Genomic DNA, 18,804 nt, shown 5'->3' on the forward strand with positions numbered 1-18,804 from the left:
TGAAAACATGCCTTCTTTGGAAAAGAAATACTGCTCAGACCTGCATCAACTTCCTTTTCCACACCACCAGCCCAGTTTCAAGCAGTTTGAGACAGCAGCCCTTCATTTTGAGGGGTTGGTGGTTTCCCGAGCTCTTGGCAAGGGCTGGGGGGTGCATGTGGGATGCCCATGGCAAAGCTCACCGTTTCAGCCTTGCCTGCCTGGATGTTTCTCTCCTTTCCTTGCTGTCTTGTTCAGTCCCATCAAAGATATCCAGTCCCCTGCTAACTTTGCCAGGCTGAAACCAGCACTCCCACAGAGGCTGGGACACACCAGGAGTCCTTGAGTCTCCATTCACTTGTCTGTTGCTTCTGCTCCATAAGAACTGGGTTTAAAATAGCTTGTGACATGAAGGAGAGTCAGAGTTTAATGATGAAAACAGTTCAGAAATAAGTACAGGCGTGGTGGATGTACCTTTTTCAGGGGATTTTTATTCGGAGATCTGAAGTGTCGGTAGATCTTTAGCTGTGGTTGTTTAATGTCTTTAAGTCAGCGTGAGCTGCTGTATACATTAGCCAGGAAGGACAATTAGCTTCTGCAGTACGTAAGGCCTGCCTGGAGTGGGAACATAGAGCTGGAAATAGTTCAAATAGTGATTTAAAAGTGTTTCTCTATAAGTGGCTTGCTTCTCTTCTTGGATAGCCCACCATCCTAGTTCTGTGAGAGGCTTTTCATGCATGTAACCACTTCTGGAGAGAAGTGAAGTGCTGTTATTCTCCTTCCACAAATGGGAGATGCAGGACAAAAGCAGCAGAGAACTGGGCTGTTGGGAGCAAGGACTTGCCTGGCTCCTAGGACGCTGCCCTCCTCTGGGGGGGACCCATCAGCATAGACCAACGTGTGTTCCCACCCCATCCTTCACCCGCTTTTCGGACTCAGTTATATTTAGCTGTCCTTAGGTTGTACCTGGGACCTCCAAACACAGGATATACCAAGCCTTTTCTAGCTTCTAAAGTAGTCCAAGAACAGCGATGCTTATGTAGTATCAGCAGCCATATGGGTTATTGGTCTGACCGAGGAGGTGGGAAGAGGTTCTACACTGTTAGTGACCCTTCAGGAGGGGTTGGCAGGGTGTCCCTGGTCAAAGGGGCTCTGGCCACATTGATCAGCTGAGTAAAACCATTCACTTATATACAGTTATTGCTTTTGGACACCTGGGTGTCATTTATGAATGTGCGTTTGTAGTGCTTGTGGGAGATTTTGCACAAAACTTTTTTATTGTTAAATAAATACAGTATCAGCTGTTTATTGCAGGTGATCGAAATGAAAGACATTACATGCCTGTCTCGGTGATAGAGCAGGAGGCTGAGGGCTTTGCAGCCACTGGGCAATAGATGTGCAGCATCCATACCCCAAAATGACAGTTTTACTTTCCTTGTCAGTAAGGCTGTAAAACACCCAAGTTCTGGAAGTTACCTTCAGAATATTCTGAAAGAAATGTAAATTCTAGTAGGTTCGTAGACCAGCCTGTCCCTGATTTCTCCAAGGGACATGGCATGGGTGACTCATAGGAGATGACCTCTGATGCTCGCCAGCTCCACACCATGCCCTGCACTGTGCAGCACACCACGGTGTTGAGGCACGAAAGTACGCGAGGTAATGCCTCAGAGTTGTGTCACATCAACACTCACAAGCTTCAAGACACCATGTGGTGTTTTCTATCTGAAAGACAAAGAGAAGGAGTGAAAATGTTGTTTTTCAAGACTGCCTGTAAGGCTCGAGAAGGAAGATCTTCCCTTGATCTTCCTTCCTGGGCTGTTATTTTTGGAGGTCTCAGAGCAGCAATGGACTGTATGTACCACACTGTACGTACCAAAAGGGCAGAACAAGCAGTTTCTGTTGCATTTGCAGAGAGCTCCTGCGCCAGTCAAAGCAAACATGACTTGGCCTCCACCTGATCAAGGCCCTTGCTAGCAGGATTTTCTAGGGGAGGCTGTGTAAATGGTTGTGTGAATGGCCCTTGAGACTTGGGGTTAACCAGGAGGGAGGAAAGAAGATGCTTGGGCCAGAGAGAGAAGGAGGAAAGAAGCCAGTTGCAGAGTCCAGCCTGGAGGAGACCTTGGGGAAATAGAGGGATTTATCTCTTGCCTTTGGGGTACACCCAGAGGGGCACACAAAGTTGGGGGGCTTTGCATGTTGCTCTGCTTATCCTAGAGAGCCTCCATTCTATTTGCCTCCTGGTTTTATTGGGTAACTGTATTTCTGCTTAGTATTTTTATGGGTTTGTGTTTTGTGTTGTATTAACAGAGCAGCTACCACAGGCAGGATGGTGCTGGGCTTTCTGCTGAAAGCTGCTGGATCACAATGATGTGTTTTACCCAGCAGAACTCACCAAGTGAGGCTCCTGTCACAGCAGAAGTCACCAGGGATGCTTCTGAGAGCAGCGATTCTCAGCCCATGCTCAGTCATCGGCCTAGTATTTCATCATTGCTATTTCTTGCTTATATTTTGTGTTGGCTTCTCCATTCTCCTGAGATCAAATTCATAGTTTTATTAATCAGTAAGAAAATATAGGGGCATGATTCTGTTTGATCATACACAGAAAAAAAATACCCAGCAGGGCTGGCTTAGTCTGTTAGATCTATTGCAAACTCACTCTGCTAATGGCTTGCTTAAGTAAAAGAAGATCAAAGTTGGGAGAAGTTCCAAGTTTTCTGTGCCCTTGTCAGGTGGCTCCACCTTGGGGTTATCCACTTGCACATCAGCTGCGGAGGAGGCACCAGAAGGGAGAAGATAGATAGGGCAGGAGAAGGAGACTTGCAGACAGGAGCAGAAGTTCCTGAGGCTGTCAGAGCTGCTGCTTCTAATAAGTGTGGTGGATCTTAATGGAAAAGGGGACCCTTTTCAGAGGGCACATGTGGGGTTGGCATGTGAGCATTGGATGGACATACCTGGTATAAACAGAGATAGCAAGTGAAGCAGTGGTAAAGTATCTTTTGATGTGCCTTCCTACATCTAGGCTTGCCATGTGGTGGCAGGTTGGAGAAGCAAGGGTATATCTTGGAAAGCACCAGGGAGAAGGTTGACAGAGCAAAAGCCGAGTCCCACATCCTGGCTTTGCTTTCCTCTTTTAGCATTGTGCATCACTGTTTCGGAAAGGAGGAGCAGCCATAATAAAGTTTTAGGTCTTTTATATATGTCAAGCTGTGCCTAGCTGGCAGAGAGCATCCTGGAGAAGAAGTGCACTCAGGGTTTGAGAGGACGTAAAAGAGCATCCACATGTTTCAAAGAGAGTGACTTGGAGTCTGTGCTTTGTCTCTTCTGATAAACCTGCTACTGGGCTGGTGGAAAGGAGAGATCTGCTCTGCTTGATCCGGGGGTTCTGTGCCTGCAACTGGTCTAATCAAAGGGATTGATGTGTTACCTTCCCATTACTAATCCAGCAATACTTGAGCCTCTTTAAAGAAGAACTGTTCCAGCAAGTGCCAGAATCATTTACACTCACTGTTCGTGCTGCAAAGCTGCTGGAGTTTGCTTCTAATAACAGAGGTAGCAAGAGGTTCTGGCAAGGACCAGAGCTGATGCTGTGGTAGGGCACTGGCTGGGTGCAGCTGGGCAGCAGAGGGGGCTTCCTTCCTCTGCAGGCAGCTCTGGTGGGTTTTCTCACCCCTTCAGTCATGTTGCTGAAGCACACATTTACCATTAGGTCAGGAAATATTATTCTTGTATTTTCCGGCTGCTTGAGTGGGAGGTTGGTTCAGCCTCCGAGCTGCAAATCAGTGCTGGGCTGGTGCGTAAGGACCTGGGGGCTTTTCATGTTGCTTGTGCCCAAAACCCAGCCTGATTTCTGAGCATGGTGCAGGTGGGTACTTAGGAGTTTTGCTCCTTGGAGGGTCCCCATCACTCTGACCCATCCCTAACATCTCAGGTGGGCTGAGCAGGCAGGGCATGAGCTGCTGCAGGCAGAAGGGGTTGTGCATGCCCTTCACTGCCCCGTGTGTGTAAACCCAGGCATGGTGATGGCACAAGTCTTCTCTCTGCAGAAAATCAACTCTTCTGAGAGAAGAGAAGGTGGCAGCAGGGTTGGTGGCTTGGGATGTGACTGGTGGTGTTGTTCTTTGCCATCCACAATGGATGAGTGTGGCTGGAGAGAGGGCAGGCAGTGTGGATACACCAGGGTCTGTAAGTCATGGACAGAGGCAGGAGGCAACAAATCAAGTGCCCACAAAGAGGGAATTGTGTAGACAGGGGTAGATCAGTGGGTGGGTGCACAGTGCTCCACATCTGGTCAGACTGTAAGGGAAGAGGATGTGCTGGCTTGGCATCCCTGGAAAGATGTATTGTGGCTGTCAGAAACCAAGGCACAAGGAGCTCTCTCTGGTAACAAATATTAAGCTTCTCTGAAACAACCAGAAAATAAGCTGTTAGGCAGCTGGGGAAAGTTCCCTGAGACTGTCAGTACTGGTTGCTTATGTTAACAGTGAAAAGCTGTTTGCAAAGCAGCCACGTCTGCCCAGGAGGGTTTGCAATTAAAACCCCAAATGCTGGGACGTGAGTCACCCCCGTGTGGTCCTCTCTCCCACTGGGGGGGAAAGCAGCATTGGCACAGGAAGAATCTGATGTGTTTTCCCAGTGCAAAATAGCCTGATGCTGTTTTAATACTCTCATGCCTATTGTTGGAGTGTCTGGCCTCTCCCTTGAGACTAGCTCCAGCCTCCCGCACCTCCTTCCCTCTGTTCCACGTTGTTCATGTTGTGTCTGGTTTTCTGACTGTGGGAGCAGTGATGATGAGGGATGCTCGTTCGGTTGGTTTGGCTTTTTCCTAAATCACCTGGTGCTGAGGAGTAATAAAATATTTATTAGCTGTTACGAAACCAACCCCAGAGCAGCAGCACAGTGAGCAGTTAAATATTCCTCCTTGCAGTGGTACCCGAACAGCAGGTGCCCTAAGGAGGAAGAGCTCTGTGCTGCTCTTGTTCACGTGCAGTAAGCTGGTTTCTCTAGACAAAAGGCAGAGGTGCTTCCTCTGGGAATTACCTGCAGTCCCCAGCTGAGCTGATTCCTTTGGGATACAAGTGATACTGATGGGCTAAGCCATCAGGGACCGATGCCATGCACCCTCATGTCCTGGTGACAGGGCAGGCCCTTCCAATGGGATGTGCAAGGGTACTATGAGGCATCAGTGCACCGAAACATCCAGTCCTCGATCAGAGGTGTTCAACATGGCAGTAAAGGAGGTCACCTCTCTACCACAGGGGTGCCTTTCACTTGAAAACCTTTTGAAACCTCACTTGAAAATCTGCAGAGTTCAAATCTGACTGCTATTCCAGGAGCCATCACATTGATGGATGTGGCTTTATTAGCTGGTTTGAGTACACGTACAGCTGTGGATGGGTTATTCTGTAGCCTGCCACTGACAAAGCAGCAGTTAGCCCTAGAAGATTTGGCAATCTACAGTCTAGGATGGCCTGTCCTTGAAAATCTTCTGTTAGACATGGTACTGCCATAGCATATTGTAGGTTGCAAGGGACTCATGGAGGTCTCTGGTCCAATTCTCCTGCTGAAAGCAGGGTTCCCTCCCAAACCGGATGGGGTTCATGCAATCAGGTTGTGAAAATTTGCAAGGCTGGAGATGCCACAGCCTCTCTGGCCCCGTGTCTCAGTGCTGGACCACCCTCACTGCAACATTATGCAAGAATTCACATAAATTCTTACGAAACTCCCCTTTCTACTGGCACTTTCAAGGCATGTCATCTGTGGCTCTTACATAATTTAATACTGTTAATATACATCATACAAAGCTTAGAGATTCAACTGTCCTGTGAGTGCCAGTGATCTTGTTTTCTTGACACATGCAGATGTGAAAGTTCAGTTTAAAAGAGTCAAAATCTGTAGAAGTTGTTCTGATTCTTCAAGCTCCAAAGCGTGTAAATCTGAGACTCTGCTTTGAGCCTGTCTGCGATACAGCACGTGGGAGAAAACCCAGATCCAACTAACGTACTATTGTGAAACATAGATCCTAAGTGATGAACTGTGTGGCCATGCTATGCTCAGACAGAACAGAGCATTTTGGGGAGAGGATGGATTAGTGAGGCACGTTGCTGTGTTCCATGGAGCTTCTCTGCAGCAAACAGCTCCTCTTTGGAATGCTTGTGCTGTAGGCGAAGGAGGCTGGAGATGATGTACAGGGATGGAGCCAGCTGTTTGCTGGAGAGGGTGCCATGGTGCTGTGTATTCAGGTTTATGTTCGGCTCCAAGTCAGATGGAATATGTGCAAAAATAACACGTAGCAAGCAAGCTGCTGGTGAGCATTAGTCCCCGGGAGGTTGGTGTGCTGTTTGCTGAGATCTGCGCCAAGCAAATGCAAGAAATTGCTTCTGTGATTTGTTTGTGACCATGGTGGGGACATGGCACATGCCAGAGATGTTCCACCCCATTTCTGAGGTCACTGCATTGTGCTGGACACAGAGTTTCTCTTAAAAAGTTAGACCAAGAAGATAGGAATCATTGGTGTGCCCAGATCTAGTCACTGGTGAGCTCATTCCCATAATTCAGTCGTTATGGAGAAGACCTCTGCCAAGCTTCTTATAAAAAGCCATGCAATTCTCTAGGGATGCCAGCCCAAAGCTCCACGGATGCCCTGCCTGATATCTGTGCCAGGAATTCATCATCACTAACTCAGACTATGTTTTTTGATATGCATGTGTATATCTGGCAACTTAAGTACTCACTTGCTTTAGACAGATAAAGGCTGTGAATAAGCATAAGCACCCTACAGTATGAACCTGGGAGAGGTCACCTGGGTCCACAGCTTCTGTATGCAAGCAGGGTGTTCTGCAGCCTCTCAAATGCAGAAATGATTGTTATTTCCTTAACGGCTGTCACACACTGAAAGCAGTGTGAGGGGAAAAGCAGTGAGGGAAGGTAAACAGAATAAACCTCTTCCATCCACCACAGCGCTCCTGCTTATTCCCATCTCTCTCCTTCTCTCCTTATATCTGAATTTGTGTTTCCACCAGGGCAATGAGGCTCTGCCCCACACCAGCCTCGCACCCAACAGGGTTTCACCTCCTGCCATAGCTGGTGCAAGAGCTGTCATGTTGTACTGATGTGCTTTGAAGGGGAAGTAATTCTGTTGTTTTGTGCTATTTGTGAGCACACTATGGAAGGTAACTGAGAAGTGGTTTGTATTGGAGTCTTAGTGGACCTGCAGAAGCTGTTGGCTTGCTTCATATGGATTTCTAGCTGATCACTCATGCCTCTAATAGGAAGAGATGAAATAACACCCCTGCTTTTAAAGCACTTAAGCTTCCAGGTGAGTGTTCAGAGCATGTACTCTTTTAAGCCTGCGGATGGGTTGGTGGCACTGCTTGCCCCTGCTTAAAGGCTTTGCAGTGTGGCATTGGGGCTGAGGCTGCTCCCCTGCCCTGGTCCTGCCTCTAGTAGGGATGTGCTGCCTCCCTGTGCCCAAGGGGCACTGCTGGGGCTCAGCAGCAATGCCCTTGGCACTTGATGGGGAGGAGGAGAGGCATAAAATGGGAGGTGAAGCATTTGGGGCAGGTTTTGGTAACCTGCAGGTCTGGTCCCCTCTGCTGGTGCTGACTTTCTGCACAGGGCACCTGCTGCTATGCTGCAGAAGCTAAATTTAATGTGAAAATCATTTAATTCTGGCTCAGATCGACTGCTTTCTTGATAACACATCCGTGACAGTGGTACAGACACAGATCAATGCAGCAGTGCTGTTTCACGGTCTGGTGGCGATGGAAGACTGAAGGTGCTGTGAGCAGAGGACTGGGCCATGCTGCAGCCTGGTGTGATCACAGAGGATCTCCTTTTCTCTGAGCAAGTTAAATACTCGCATAAAGCTTGGATGCGAGGAGGAAGCAACTGCCACTCCAATAGAGACGAATCCAATGATTCATTTCCACAGCCCTCAGGAGCTCACGTGTGAGCTGCGTGTTGGGAGTTTCTAGGAATTTCAAGGAGCATCATTCATTTTGAAGGTAGCCCGCTCAATATTGAGGAAGGAGCATAAAATATCACTGCTAGATGGCATTATGGGAATTGAACAAGCAAGGACTTCTGGAGGTTGTCCTAAGAAATAACCTGGACAATAATAATAATCATAATAAAAATGCCATGCACACTGGTCAAATCCCAAATGAAAAGCCTCTTGGCTGACATTATCTGTGTCCTTGGTATGTCTTTCCTTGTGCCTCAACACCCTGATTTCAATGTTACCTGTAGTTTTCCTGTTTCTTTTCTTTGTTTCTTATGGCTTCTATTGCCCATCGTGTCTGCCTGATGTTCAGAATGGTTACTAATACAAAATCATCAATACATTTAATTAACATCTTGTTTTTCCTTTCTTCCAGATAATTAAATGCTTAATAAAAATAGATCTAGCACCTTCCCACAGGTGTCTCCCACTCGATCCCTACATTGTCCCTGCCTCCTCTTATTGCTGAACCAGTTTTCTTTTAAATTCCATCAGGAGCTTCCATCAGCTCAGGTTTGGAGCCTGCTTTACGCTTGATGCTGTGCACATTGCCCAAGGGCTTGTGATGTCTAGGGTGCTATTGGCAAATACCACAACAAGTTTTAGTTGCCTGGTGTGGCAGATGGACTCTTAGAGCCAACAATTAGATCCTGACAGCATTAAAGCCAGGAGCTTTTCCACAGGGCTCATTGCAGATGGTGCCCAAGGCTGAGGCAGGTCAGGTTAGAGGCATGGTCCTTGCTCCAGCCCTGTGATGCTGAACATCGTTGCATGTGTCAGACCCTGCAAAGTCTTTGCTGCTGTTTTAGGGTTGGGAATGACCCATCTCTCCAGCATCCATGGGGTGGTGAAGATTGTTCCACATTTTCTGAAGCAGAGCATATTGAGTCTTGCTTTACGCCACTTTGATGAACACCTCTCCATAAGCACCAGGATAAACTAATCCCAGATTATCACATCAAATTGTCATTGCTCACTAACCCTCCTCTGCGTGGTGTTGCAGAATTAATTACCAGTATTCATGATGTTCATTACCACAGTCCCTAAACAACCCACATGGCACATCATCTAGATCTAGTGATATTTATTGTTGCGTTCTGCAAGTGGTCCCTCTCCTGCTTTTTATCACTAGCTGTGTTTACCAGGCTTCATTATGCTCTAGTTGCTTGGATCTCTGTAGCTTTCATTACTTTATTCAAAGCCATTTAGACACTTGGAGCCATTAATTTTATCTTTCTCTTCCATTCTAATGGGCTGGTTTCTTCTGCTGGCACACAAGTGAGAAAGAAGCACTCTTATCTAGACCTTTTGGTCGTTAGTAAACAGTTGTCCTATTCTTACTGCTCTCTTTTCCCTTTAAGTTTGAAGTTGTCATATATACATCTTGTTTGCTTCCTTCTCTTTTGTATAAATTAATTCTTAGTCTCAAACCTAACGTAGCCCCACAGCAAACCAGGCACAACTACATTTAAATCCCTACAGCCCTTCAGAGTGTTATCTGCATCTTAAGATGCTGTGCTGGCATTGGTGGAACATGACTTATGTGCCTGCTGTGACTTTGCAGTACATACTAAAGAGGTGGGGTTTTTTTAGCTATGTCTGGTTTTAAACTGACAGAGAAACTGGCAAAATAATGGCAAGGCTGGAATATAAACCCTTGTAAACTTTCTGTTGATGTCACTGTGACAAGACAGAACTGTCTTGTAAGTTATACCAGCTGCATGCTGGACAGAAACTGTTTTGAGTTTCAAAGGAGACAACAGAGAAAGTCCTTGCTAGGATAAGGAGAACAGGTTTGCCCTGGGCAAAAATGGCATTAAATTCTCTCACCACTGGTCCTGACTGGTGTTTTATATGTGACAAGCCAAAAGAAACAAGCAAGGGAAAAACAAACAAGGGAAGACCAAGGCCCTGGAGTGCTGCTGAGTGCTGTCTTCAACAGCCAGCTCACAAGGCTTGACATTCAGTGGTGAAACCTCATGTTCTGAAGGGGAGGAAAGGCTAAATGAGGAAGAGATTGCGCTGGAGCAGTCTCTTCCAAGCATACACACAGCAGCTGGCTTTTGAATTAGGTATAGCTGAAGTGATAAAAGTGTTTTGTGTGTTTTGTGGTGGCAAAGATGTTTAGAAATGATGTTCAGCATGACTTTAGGTGCTCATGATGCTTAAATGAACTTGCCAGGGTGAAGAGTGCATGTGTACCCACGTGTGGCTGATTCCGAATTTATTGCTGCTCTCCTCAAAGGAGAGCAGAAATGCACATCATAATCATCCCAGTAAGATATTACAGGAAAATTAGTGTTTGGGGTTTTTTTTCTTCATACATAAACCTTTTTTGACTAATTTTCTCCTTTTGGCATGTTTTGCAGATAAGCAAGCAGCAGCTCCAGACAATCAAAGATCGTTTCCAGGCCTTTCTCAACGGAGAAACCCAGATCGTGGCAGATGAAGCATTTATAAACGCTGTCCAGAGCTACTACGAGGTAAGAAGAGACAATACAATATTCATATGCATCCCTGTTCTCACTCCTATTCACAGATGGGGTTGAGTTCTGAACTAATGGATTGCCCTTTATCAAACAGCGCAAAACAAAGGCAAGCAGAAGGCTGCTTCTGTCTGATGTCTGATATATCAAAAGGTTTGTGAGGTTCAGAGTTTGAATATGCAACCATACAGCAACTGTGGCAAACCCTTACCATGGTGTATCTTATAGTTTAATTATGGGAAGATCACCCTTCCTGTGAGATGAAAAGTGTTTTCCTGGTGCTTTGAAACAGTGTACTTTAAACCAGAGAAGATGGCACAATATAAAATAAATGTCATGTGCTCCCTGTGAAAAATACCAAGAGAAAACTGAGCAGCACATTCAGTTCTTGCTGAAGCTTTTCCGTTGTGTCTGACTGATTTTGGGATTTTCAGGAAGCGTCTTTTCTCTTTGGATGACAAATGCTGCAAAGCAAAGGGGAAAGGAGGAGGATGCACATCTACAAAACTAAACGATGCCAAAGAATATGAAGCATCATTCATAATTGTGCAAAAGAGTAATTATGCATGTCTGGTTTTTTGCACCTCTTTGTATGCAGCCCTTAATGCTGCCTTTCATAGCCTTTCTCAGAGGGAAAGAGCTTCTGTTTTTGAAGGAAATCAGTGCTTGTGATTTGTATGAGGACTGTCACTTATTTTTTTGCTAGCCTTTCTGCAAACCATTTCTCTTTTCTCCCTAGACCTATTCTGTCATAAAAGGTGAAGATTTTGAATTGCCTACATAAAATATTTCTCTGGAAGTGGAATCTAAGAGGGGACCAAAATCAGATACTAAAACTGAAGAGAATTTTAACTCTATAAAAAATGGCAGCAGCTGCTTCTGTGTAAGGAAAGCACAAATTATCTGTGGATTAACTCTATTACACCAGCCTAGTAGTTACTGCTCCATCATTCTCTCTACAGGAAGGAAGCTGAGAGTAATTTACATCTCTTATCAGGAAAGAAATTGCCAAGGGATTATCAGTTTATTACTGCTTCACTAAACAGATGCTCTCAGGGAAAACTTTCAAGATGACCTGAGCTGCATTTTAGGATATAAAAGCAGTGTAATCTGTTCAGATAGGACTATTGGGCAGGAAAAGGGAACTGCTTAAAAAGAGGCAAAATACATCCCTGTTTCACTGGTGGGTCTGGCTGAAAGTGTGTCCTTACCAGCTTGGGAAGTCCTGCGCTGTATAATTACCCCAAGTGATCCCTTACGAAGAGCAGTTGATCAGCACTAGATGTCCGCATACCCTGTGTCTTTGGTTCAACTGGACACTCCACTGGCTCTGGCCTATATAAGCAGGCCACAAAAAGTGGAATGCATCACTCGGAGTCCTTCCTTTTTTTCCTCTTTAACTGTTGGTCTCATTTAATTTCCAGCCATGTACTTCTGTGCAGCTGTAGCATGGCCACGTGTCTCTTCCTCAGCACCATCTGTACTGGCACCAGGCAAAGCCTCTGCCCCCTCTCAGTGCTGAACAGTGTTCTCTGCTGATGGTCTTCTCTTTCCTCCCTTCCCTGCAGGGAGGTGCCCACCCTTGGTTGAGCCATGATGCAATCACAGCAGATCTAATTTATCTCCACTTCTGCAAATCTCAGTTTTGTGCAATTAACTGTCCATTGGATGGACACTGTCTAGAATTTGACATTTGGGTAGTGACTTCTAAAGCTGCCTGATGGCTTGGAAAATACTAAAACTGGGGGTTTTGCTCAGCTGAAACTGGCCGTCTCTGTGCAGGACATGGCTGGTGTTTCTAAGGAGTCCATAAACAGCGCAGAATAGGTTCATTATCTGGGGAATGTTTGGATTTTGGTGATTTCTGTTTGTTTTGTTTGGGTGTAGTTTGTTTGTTTTCTGGAGGAAAAAAGAGGTAAAGATGACAGTGTAGGTCAGGAACGCATTTGCTGTTGCCCTGAATGTGTTTGTATGTGTTTCTCCTGTTAAATCAGCCGTCAAGGGGTAAGCATGTGGTTGTCAGTCTTAGACTGGTTCAAGGTTAAATGCTTGAGCGATCCGAACAGGCTCTGCTGCTGGTCTACAAAGCACTGCTGTGCCTGCAGGAATGCCGCAGACCTGTGTGTGTGTGTGAGACAGGCCCAGCACGTTCTAACAGACATTCCAGAAGAGCTTTTCTCATGTTCTTTTACTTCTGATGAGTAAAGCTTCGTCTGTCAACCAGCACTTTAAGCAACAGTCCCTTCAGTGGGTATTATGGAAACGCTTGGTTAGACCCATGTCCAGTCTGCTGTGGGCAGATAGAACCAGGGCTGCACATGACATGGAGGGCTCATCTATGGATATGACAGGAGACGCCTGACCCAGCTCAGAGGTCAGCTATCGTGTGTGTGCTGGTGTATGCACCCACGCCAGGATTTTGCTCCAGCAGTTCCTGACTCCTGGCAGTGCTGCAAGGCAGTCTGACAGCCTGGCGATGCTCCGGGTATTTGCTAAAGAAAGCAGCTTGCTCTGCAGGACAAAACACCTCTTTTATCTTTTTATATCTTGCTATTTCACGGTCTTTTCCTGCTGCTTTGTGTCTGGCTGGCTCTCCTCCGCGCCTGCCTGCTCCCTGCCAGCCCCAGCCGTCCTTTCCTCTGCTGGCTGCTGCTCTGCACCCAGGCCTGAGGGCAGATGAGGAGTCAGGTCCCTCTGCTTGCAGTGCTGTCACCCCTCTGATGGGGGTGAGGACACAGATAACAACAGCCACTGGTGCTGGCAGGTATGGGAGGTCATTAGAGCTGTTTCAGAGGGTCAGAGCAAAGGCATCTGGATGATTACAGAGGGAAAGTAAGAGCTAAGGATGCTGCAGTGTGGCCATTGTCCATGACCTCCCACTGCTTCTCCAAGTCATTGTGCTGGGGACTTCCTTGGCTGTGTTGGGAGCTAGGATTTTGATAGCTCTCACCTATTAGTTTAAAGCACCTGCATGCACCTGGGTTATCAATGCCATTTAAACTCTCTAAGGAAACAACGTGCATGCTGGTATTGTTTCATCATGGACTGAAGAGGCTGCTGGTGGCATCTTGGCTGTTCTGTCTGCAGGGAGTGCTCCCCAGCATGGTGATGTTGAAAGGAAACAGATCACTTCTTCAGCAGCATCATTTTGGGGCTGGTCCTGCAGCAAAACCCTCTACCACTGCCAACAGATGCCTGTGCCATCAAGCATCTGGGAACATGGAATGCTATGTTTTTGAGAGGTGTGGAAAAAAAATCCTACTATGTCCTTAGGTCATCTTCAAGCTCTTTAATTATTGAGACATGACAGATACACCCCTGTGCTGGCACAGCTTCTTGCCAGCCTGCTGCATTTATTGGTTCTCAGCATCATTAATAAAACAGCAGTTCTTCCTGGGCATCAATTGCTCTCTTGTGTTCAGGACTCAGGAGATGAGAGCCAACACAATATCCCCCTGTTCCTCTCTTGCCCTTCAGCTCAGTGTTGCTCCCATGGCATCTCCTGGTCTGCAGGAGTCTGTTATGTTTTGACCCTTCTGCTGCTCCTGCAGTGGGAAGAGCATCTTCATCAAACACCTTCCACCTCCCTCCTGCTGTCAGCATCCTGCACCTTGTATGTGCTCTCTCTGCAGAGCCTTTCCAGGCAGCCTCAACCCGTGCTGAACCATCCTGTGCTATATCAGCAGAGCTGGAGCGAGAAGGGATTTGGCCTCATCCACCTGTGGTCATGGCAACTTTTAGTGGTCTGAGTTGCTTTGATGTTTACTCATCAGATTGCAAAGATCAGGACAGCATCCTTGTCCTTTCCTGGGGTGTTTTAACAGTGCTCTTGCAGTGCTGGTTGCCCAGGTTGAAAAAACAGAGTATGAAAGAAGTGGAGACGTACATGTTATTTAACTGAAGGTAACAATAAACTACTTAATATAGTGCCATCTTGTGACACTGCAGAGATCTCCTCCAGTGTAGTAGCTTGATGTGGGCCTGGTCCTTGCAGTAGTCAGAGGTTTCCCAGATGGATGGGATGCTATTCAGATAGATGCAATGCTGTTCACTTGAACAGGATGACTGGGCTCCCTCTAACGGGGCAGAACTTGGTTAGGTGAATGCAGTTGTGCAATAACTTCCTTATTAAAACCTTTGATAGAGGAAAATAGAATCCTGCTTTCCCAAAGGGCATTAACGTATCTGGTGAGGTGCAACCACAACATCTCCTGAATCCTAATTGCATCAAAATGTTCCATTTTAACAGACACAAAGCAGAAGCTTCACCTGATTTCATTACACTTCCCAGAGCACAGTTGAAACCTCTGTCCATCTGGCAACATGTGGTTGTTGAGCGTGGAGATGGAAAGCGTGCCGACAGCCAGGCTTCCCAGCAGTGACACCACACTTTGTGGTACTTAAGGGGGATTTAGTAGTGTTTTAACTGACACCATTTGAAGTCACCCTTCTTTTGCAGGTATTCCTGAAGAGCGACCGCGTTGCCAGGATGGTGCAAAGCGGAGGGTGCTCAGCGAATGACTCCCGGGAGGTCTTCAAGAAGCACATTGAGAAGAGGGTGCGGAGCCTGCCAGAAATTGATGGCCTCAGCAAGGAGACGGTGCTGAGCTCCTGGATGGCAAAGTTTGATGCTATTTACCGTGGGGAGGAGGATCCCCGCAAGCAGCAGGCCAGGATGACGGCGAGCGCTGCCTCGGAGCTCATCCTCAGCAAGGAGCAGCTCTACGAGATGTTCCAGAACATTTTGGGGATCAAGAAATTTGAGCATCAGCTTCTGTACAATGCGTGTCAGGTAAGGGCCTTCTGCCAGGTTGGCTGGGAATGACAGAGTGCTCCTTGGGGAAGGGCTTGCCAATAGGAAATGCTGCTGTTATGAACTGGGAACTGGGTCGGACAAGACTGGTTTTGAGAGATTTTTCGCTAAGGAAGAAGTTTTGGTTCATGGTGGGACTTTTGCACTGCCAGTTTTGTTCTCTCTGGCTTATGCTGCTTTTCTCCTGAAATCCCATAGGATTGCTGAGATGGGAAAATTTTACTCCTCCAGCTCTGTGTCTGGATGAGCAGGTCTTTGGTTGTGCCTAAGTGGGCTGTTTTGCTGTGACTCGCTTGCCTTTCCACTGTCACATCACCAATCTAAATGACAGAAGTACCTTCTTACAGCCTGCAATAACCTTATTAGTACTGGAAGCTTTGGTGCCCCTGAGGTGGATGTCTTATGCAAACTTACTTCTTGAAGTTGTTGTACAGGCTCTCCTTAAACAGAGGGAATCTCTGTGACCACTGCAGGCCCATGGTGGAGGGAGAGAGTGTCCCAAGTCCCCATGACCTCAGGGTGGCTCTGCTTGCACTAAGAGTTCATAGAATCATAGAATGGTTTGGGTTGGAAAGGACCTTAAGATCATCCAGTTCCAACCCCCTGCCATGGGCAGGGACACCGCACACTAAAATATGTCACCTAAGACTCCGTCCAACTTGGCGTTGAACACTGCCAGGGATGGAACATGCATAACATCCTTGGGCAACCTGTTCCAGAGTTCCCAGATAGAGGAAAACCTTTCCGATTCTTCTCCTTGTTTTCCTCCCAGTACCAGCCCATTCCCCAGAGGCAGGGAGCTGGGACTCTGCAGTGCTGCTCACATTTCCAGCAGCTCTTGCTGAGGGCTGTCGGTGGCTGTCCAGGCTGCTGGTGACCCAGATTACAGTCCCCTGCAATCAGATATAAATATCACAGGCAGGATAAAGGATGTCAGAGTCACGGGGAGGGTAAGGTGATGCCGTGGAAAGTTTACAGACCTCAGTCTCTTCCCCATAATTCAGAGGTTCAACTTCTTGTTGAAATGAATACATTTGAGACTAATTCTGTCCATCTTACGTCCAGACAGTTTGAATTCTTTTCAGGACATAGAAAATTGTTAGATCTGTGGTTTTTCTCCTGTAAAGAGCTTATCTTGCATTTGTTCTTCATCTCGGGCCTTAATGGCAGAGGGAGCAGAGGATAATAAACATTCCTGAGTAAGGCATCTTCATAGGAAAAAGGAAGCAGCAAAGACTGCATTAGTCCTCATAAATAATGTTTTCAAACCAAATTTCGTCCCTCCATCCTGTCTTGGAGGACTTCTTTAAAATCAAACCCATAATGTTTTCAGTGATGTGTTGAGAGCTGAGTCAGTTCTGTAGTGTTTTGGTTTTCTAACCAACTCAAGCCCCATGTCTCTCATCCTCCCTTGACCTGTGCTTGGCTAAGGAACTAGGCTGGTTTTGTATGAGCATGGGAGTGATCCTACGCTCTTGCTTTGTGGTTCCCAGTGATGCATAAAACAATATTTAATCATGACTGCCTTGCTTTGTGGATGAGGTCTGCTTATGTCTGGCTGACACTATGAACCCACTGGCTGCTCCCCATAAATTGCCCTGTTGCATCGAGCAACCTGTTTCCTGCAGTAGGTCCTGGTTTTACTCTGAAAGTGAAGGATTTAATTCTGGGTTTTTCCTAATACTTGGAGGCAGCAAACCTGTAATTTAAGCTTTTAGAGAAAGATGTAATTTCTGTTGAAAGTGAATATTAGCACGGGAGTTACTCTGGATTTAATACCTGAATAGTGAGGATTAACTATGCAGAGGGAAAGTCCTTTATATGGCTCAGAAAGCTGCAAGGCCAGCAGTGTTTCAGCCGTTTGATGTTTTTCTGGGGTACAGCACGAGTGGTTACAGTGCTGTGGTGCTGGCATGATGGGATGGGAGCTGGTTGCTGCTGTTCCTTCCCCTGTTAGATGCCGCAGGGTTGCAGCAGTGAGCACACAGGGAAACTGCAGGCTTTGCTGTAGAGGACCCTTATTTCGGTGCTACCTGTGGTCATGTCATCTGGGCTATACCAGAGGGATCTCTGGAGCTCTTGGACCATCAGCAGCCCTTAGGAGAGCAGAAGTAGTTGCTTTGCACTTCTATCTTGCTGGGAAGCACCAGAATTGTTGTTGACCACTACTCCTTCCTGCAGGGTCTCAGCCATCACTTGCAGCCGGTCTGTTGTAGGGTGTAAGTAAAACCTATCAACCTACAAATGTTTTTGTTTGCTTAGCCTGTATGGGTCATTCCTGGCAATAGTTAAAGGTACACACCACTTGGCTAGCATGTTTTCTGCAGTAGAGCTGCAGGAGAGAGCAGGAAATGAGAAAGCAGTGATTTGGTAACCTGCCCCTTTTCCCCCATGAGAGTTTCTTCCTGATCTCTCATGATGAAGCATTGGCATCAGCCCCGAAAAGGGAAATTTTTCCCTTTTCCTCCGAAACTTTAGTAGCAAATTATTTTCTACTCCAAAAGCTTTTGCTCTTCACCCAGGGCAGATTTCAAAGCCAGAGCAGCAGCTGGGTGCCCAATTGCTGCAGGCTGGAAGATGCAAGTCAACCCCTGGGCACTGCCCTTTGTGGCTTGGAAACTCTGCCGTGCTGTAACCCCTTGGACTGTGCTGAGCTGCTCTGTACTGGCAGCATCTCCTGTGTGGGAAGTCTGACATCAATTAGGGAGCCAAAGGCACCTGCTGGTGTTACAGCACTAAACCAGGGATATCTGGAGAGAGGAGAGTTGTAGAGCATTGCAGCAGCATGGATGGGCACTGGGTGGGAGAGGACCGGAGGCAGCTGAAGGATAAGAACAGCTCCCTGCTTTGCAGATACCTGTGCTGTGTGCATGGCAGGGCTGGGATCCTTCCAGCTGCTGTCTCTCTCCACGCCACCACCACTGCTTTGCATTTTCATTAATCTTCATTTGCCACATCTGCCTGTCTCTGTTTGACAAGCCATCTCCTGTAAACACCTCTGCCCTGCAGCCTGTCCTGAAACCAGCGGCAAGCTCCCTTCCCAGGTGGGTTTGCAAACACCTCTCAGCCTGCAGCCATACCATGCAGCACAGAGCTCACCCGCTGGGCTTTGGGACAGGAGTTTCATAACCCCTACGAATGATAATTTATTCCCATCATGCTGTTTTGTTTCAGTCTGGATTGTATTTTGGTTACAGTCAGCCTCAGCAGTGCTTGTTTGCCTCCCTGTGAAGACACACTGACTTGTTGCTCTGACTCTTTGTCTCATCAGAGTTAATTGGAAGCACAGCTTAAATCTTTTTCTTAACAATTCAATTGAAGTTTCTCAGCAGTTTGATAAGAACAAACTATTTTATATTTTCTGTTTGTGGATGAGCTTTAAATAAAACACTGTCTGGTATTTTGCTGGCTATGAGGAAATTACAGTATTCCCAGAAACACTGTGCAGGCTCAAGTAGTGCTCATGTGGGTGATTAATACATTTGCTTTCCTGCCTCGGGCAGTGGACAGGCAGCTCCTGCCAGAGC

At 46.8% G+C, this 18,804-nt stretch overlaps 1 protein-coding gene across 1 annotated transcript in view; it reads left to right on the forward strand.

Annotated features, from left to right (window-relative positions):
• The window catches only part of CADPS (calcium dependent secretion activator), a 212,168-nt gene that overhangs the window by 29,846 nt on the left and 163,518 nt on the right, over positions 1 to 18,804 (forward strand). The window contains 2 exon segments of the mRNA XM_030502201.1: positions 10,348 to 10,461; positions 14,924 to 15,256. Of these exon segments, the coding sequence (XP_030358061.1) occupies positions 10,348 to 10,461; positions 14,924 to 15,256 (447 nt within the window).

The sequence above is a fragment of the Strigops habroptila genome, chromosome 11, assembly GCF_004027225.2.
Source record: "Strigops habroptila isolate Jane chromosome 11, bStrHab1.2.pri, whole genome shotgun sequence".
Classification (NCBI taxonomy): Eukaryota; Metazoa; Chordata; class Aves; order Psittaciformes; family Psittacidae; genus Strigops; species Strigops habroptila.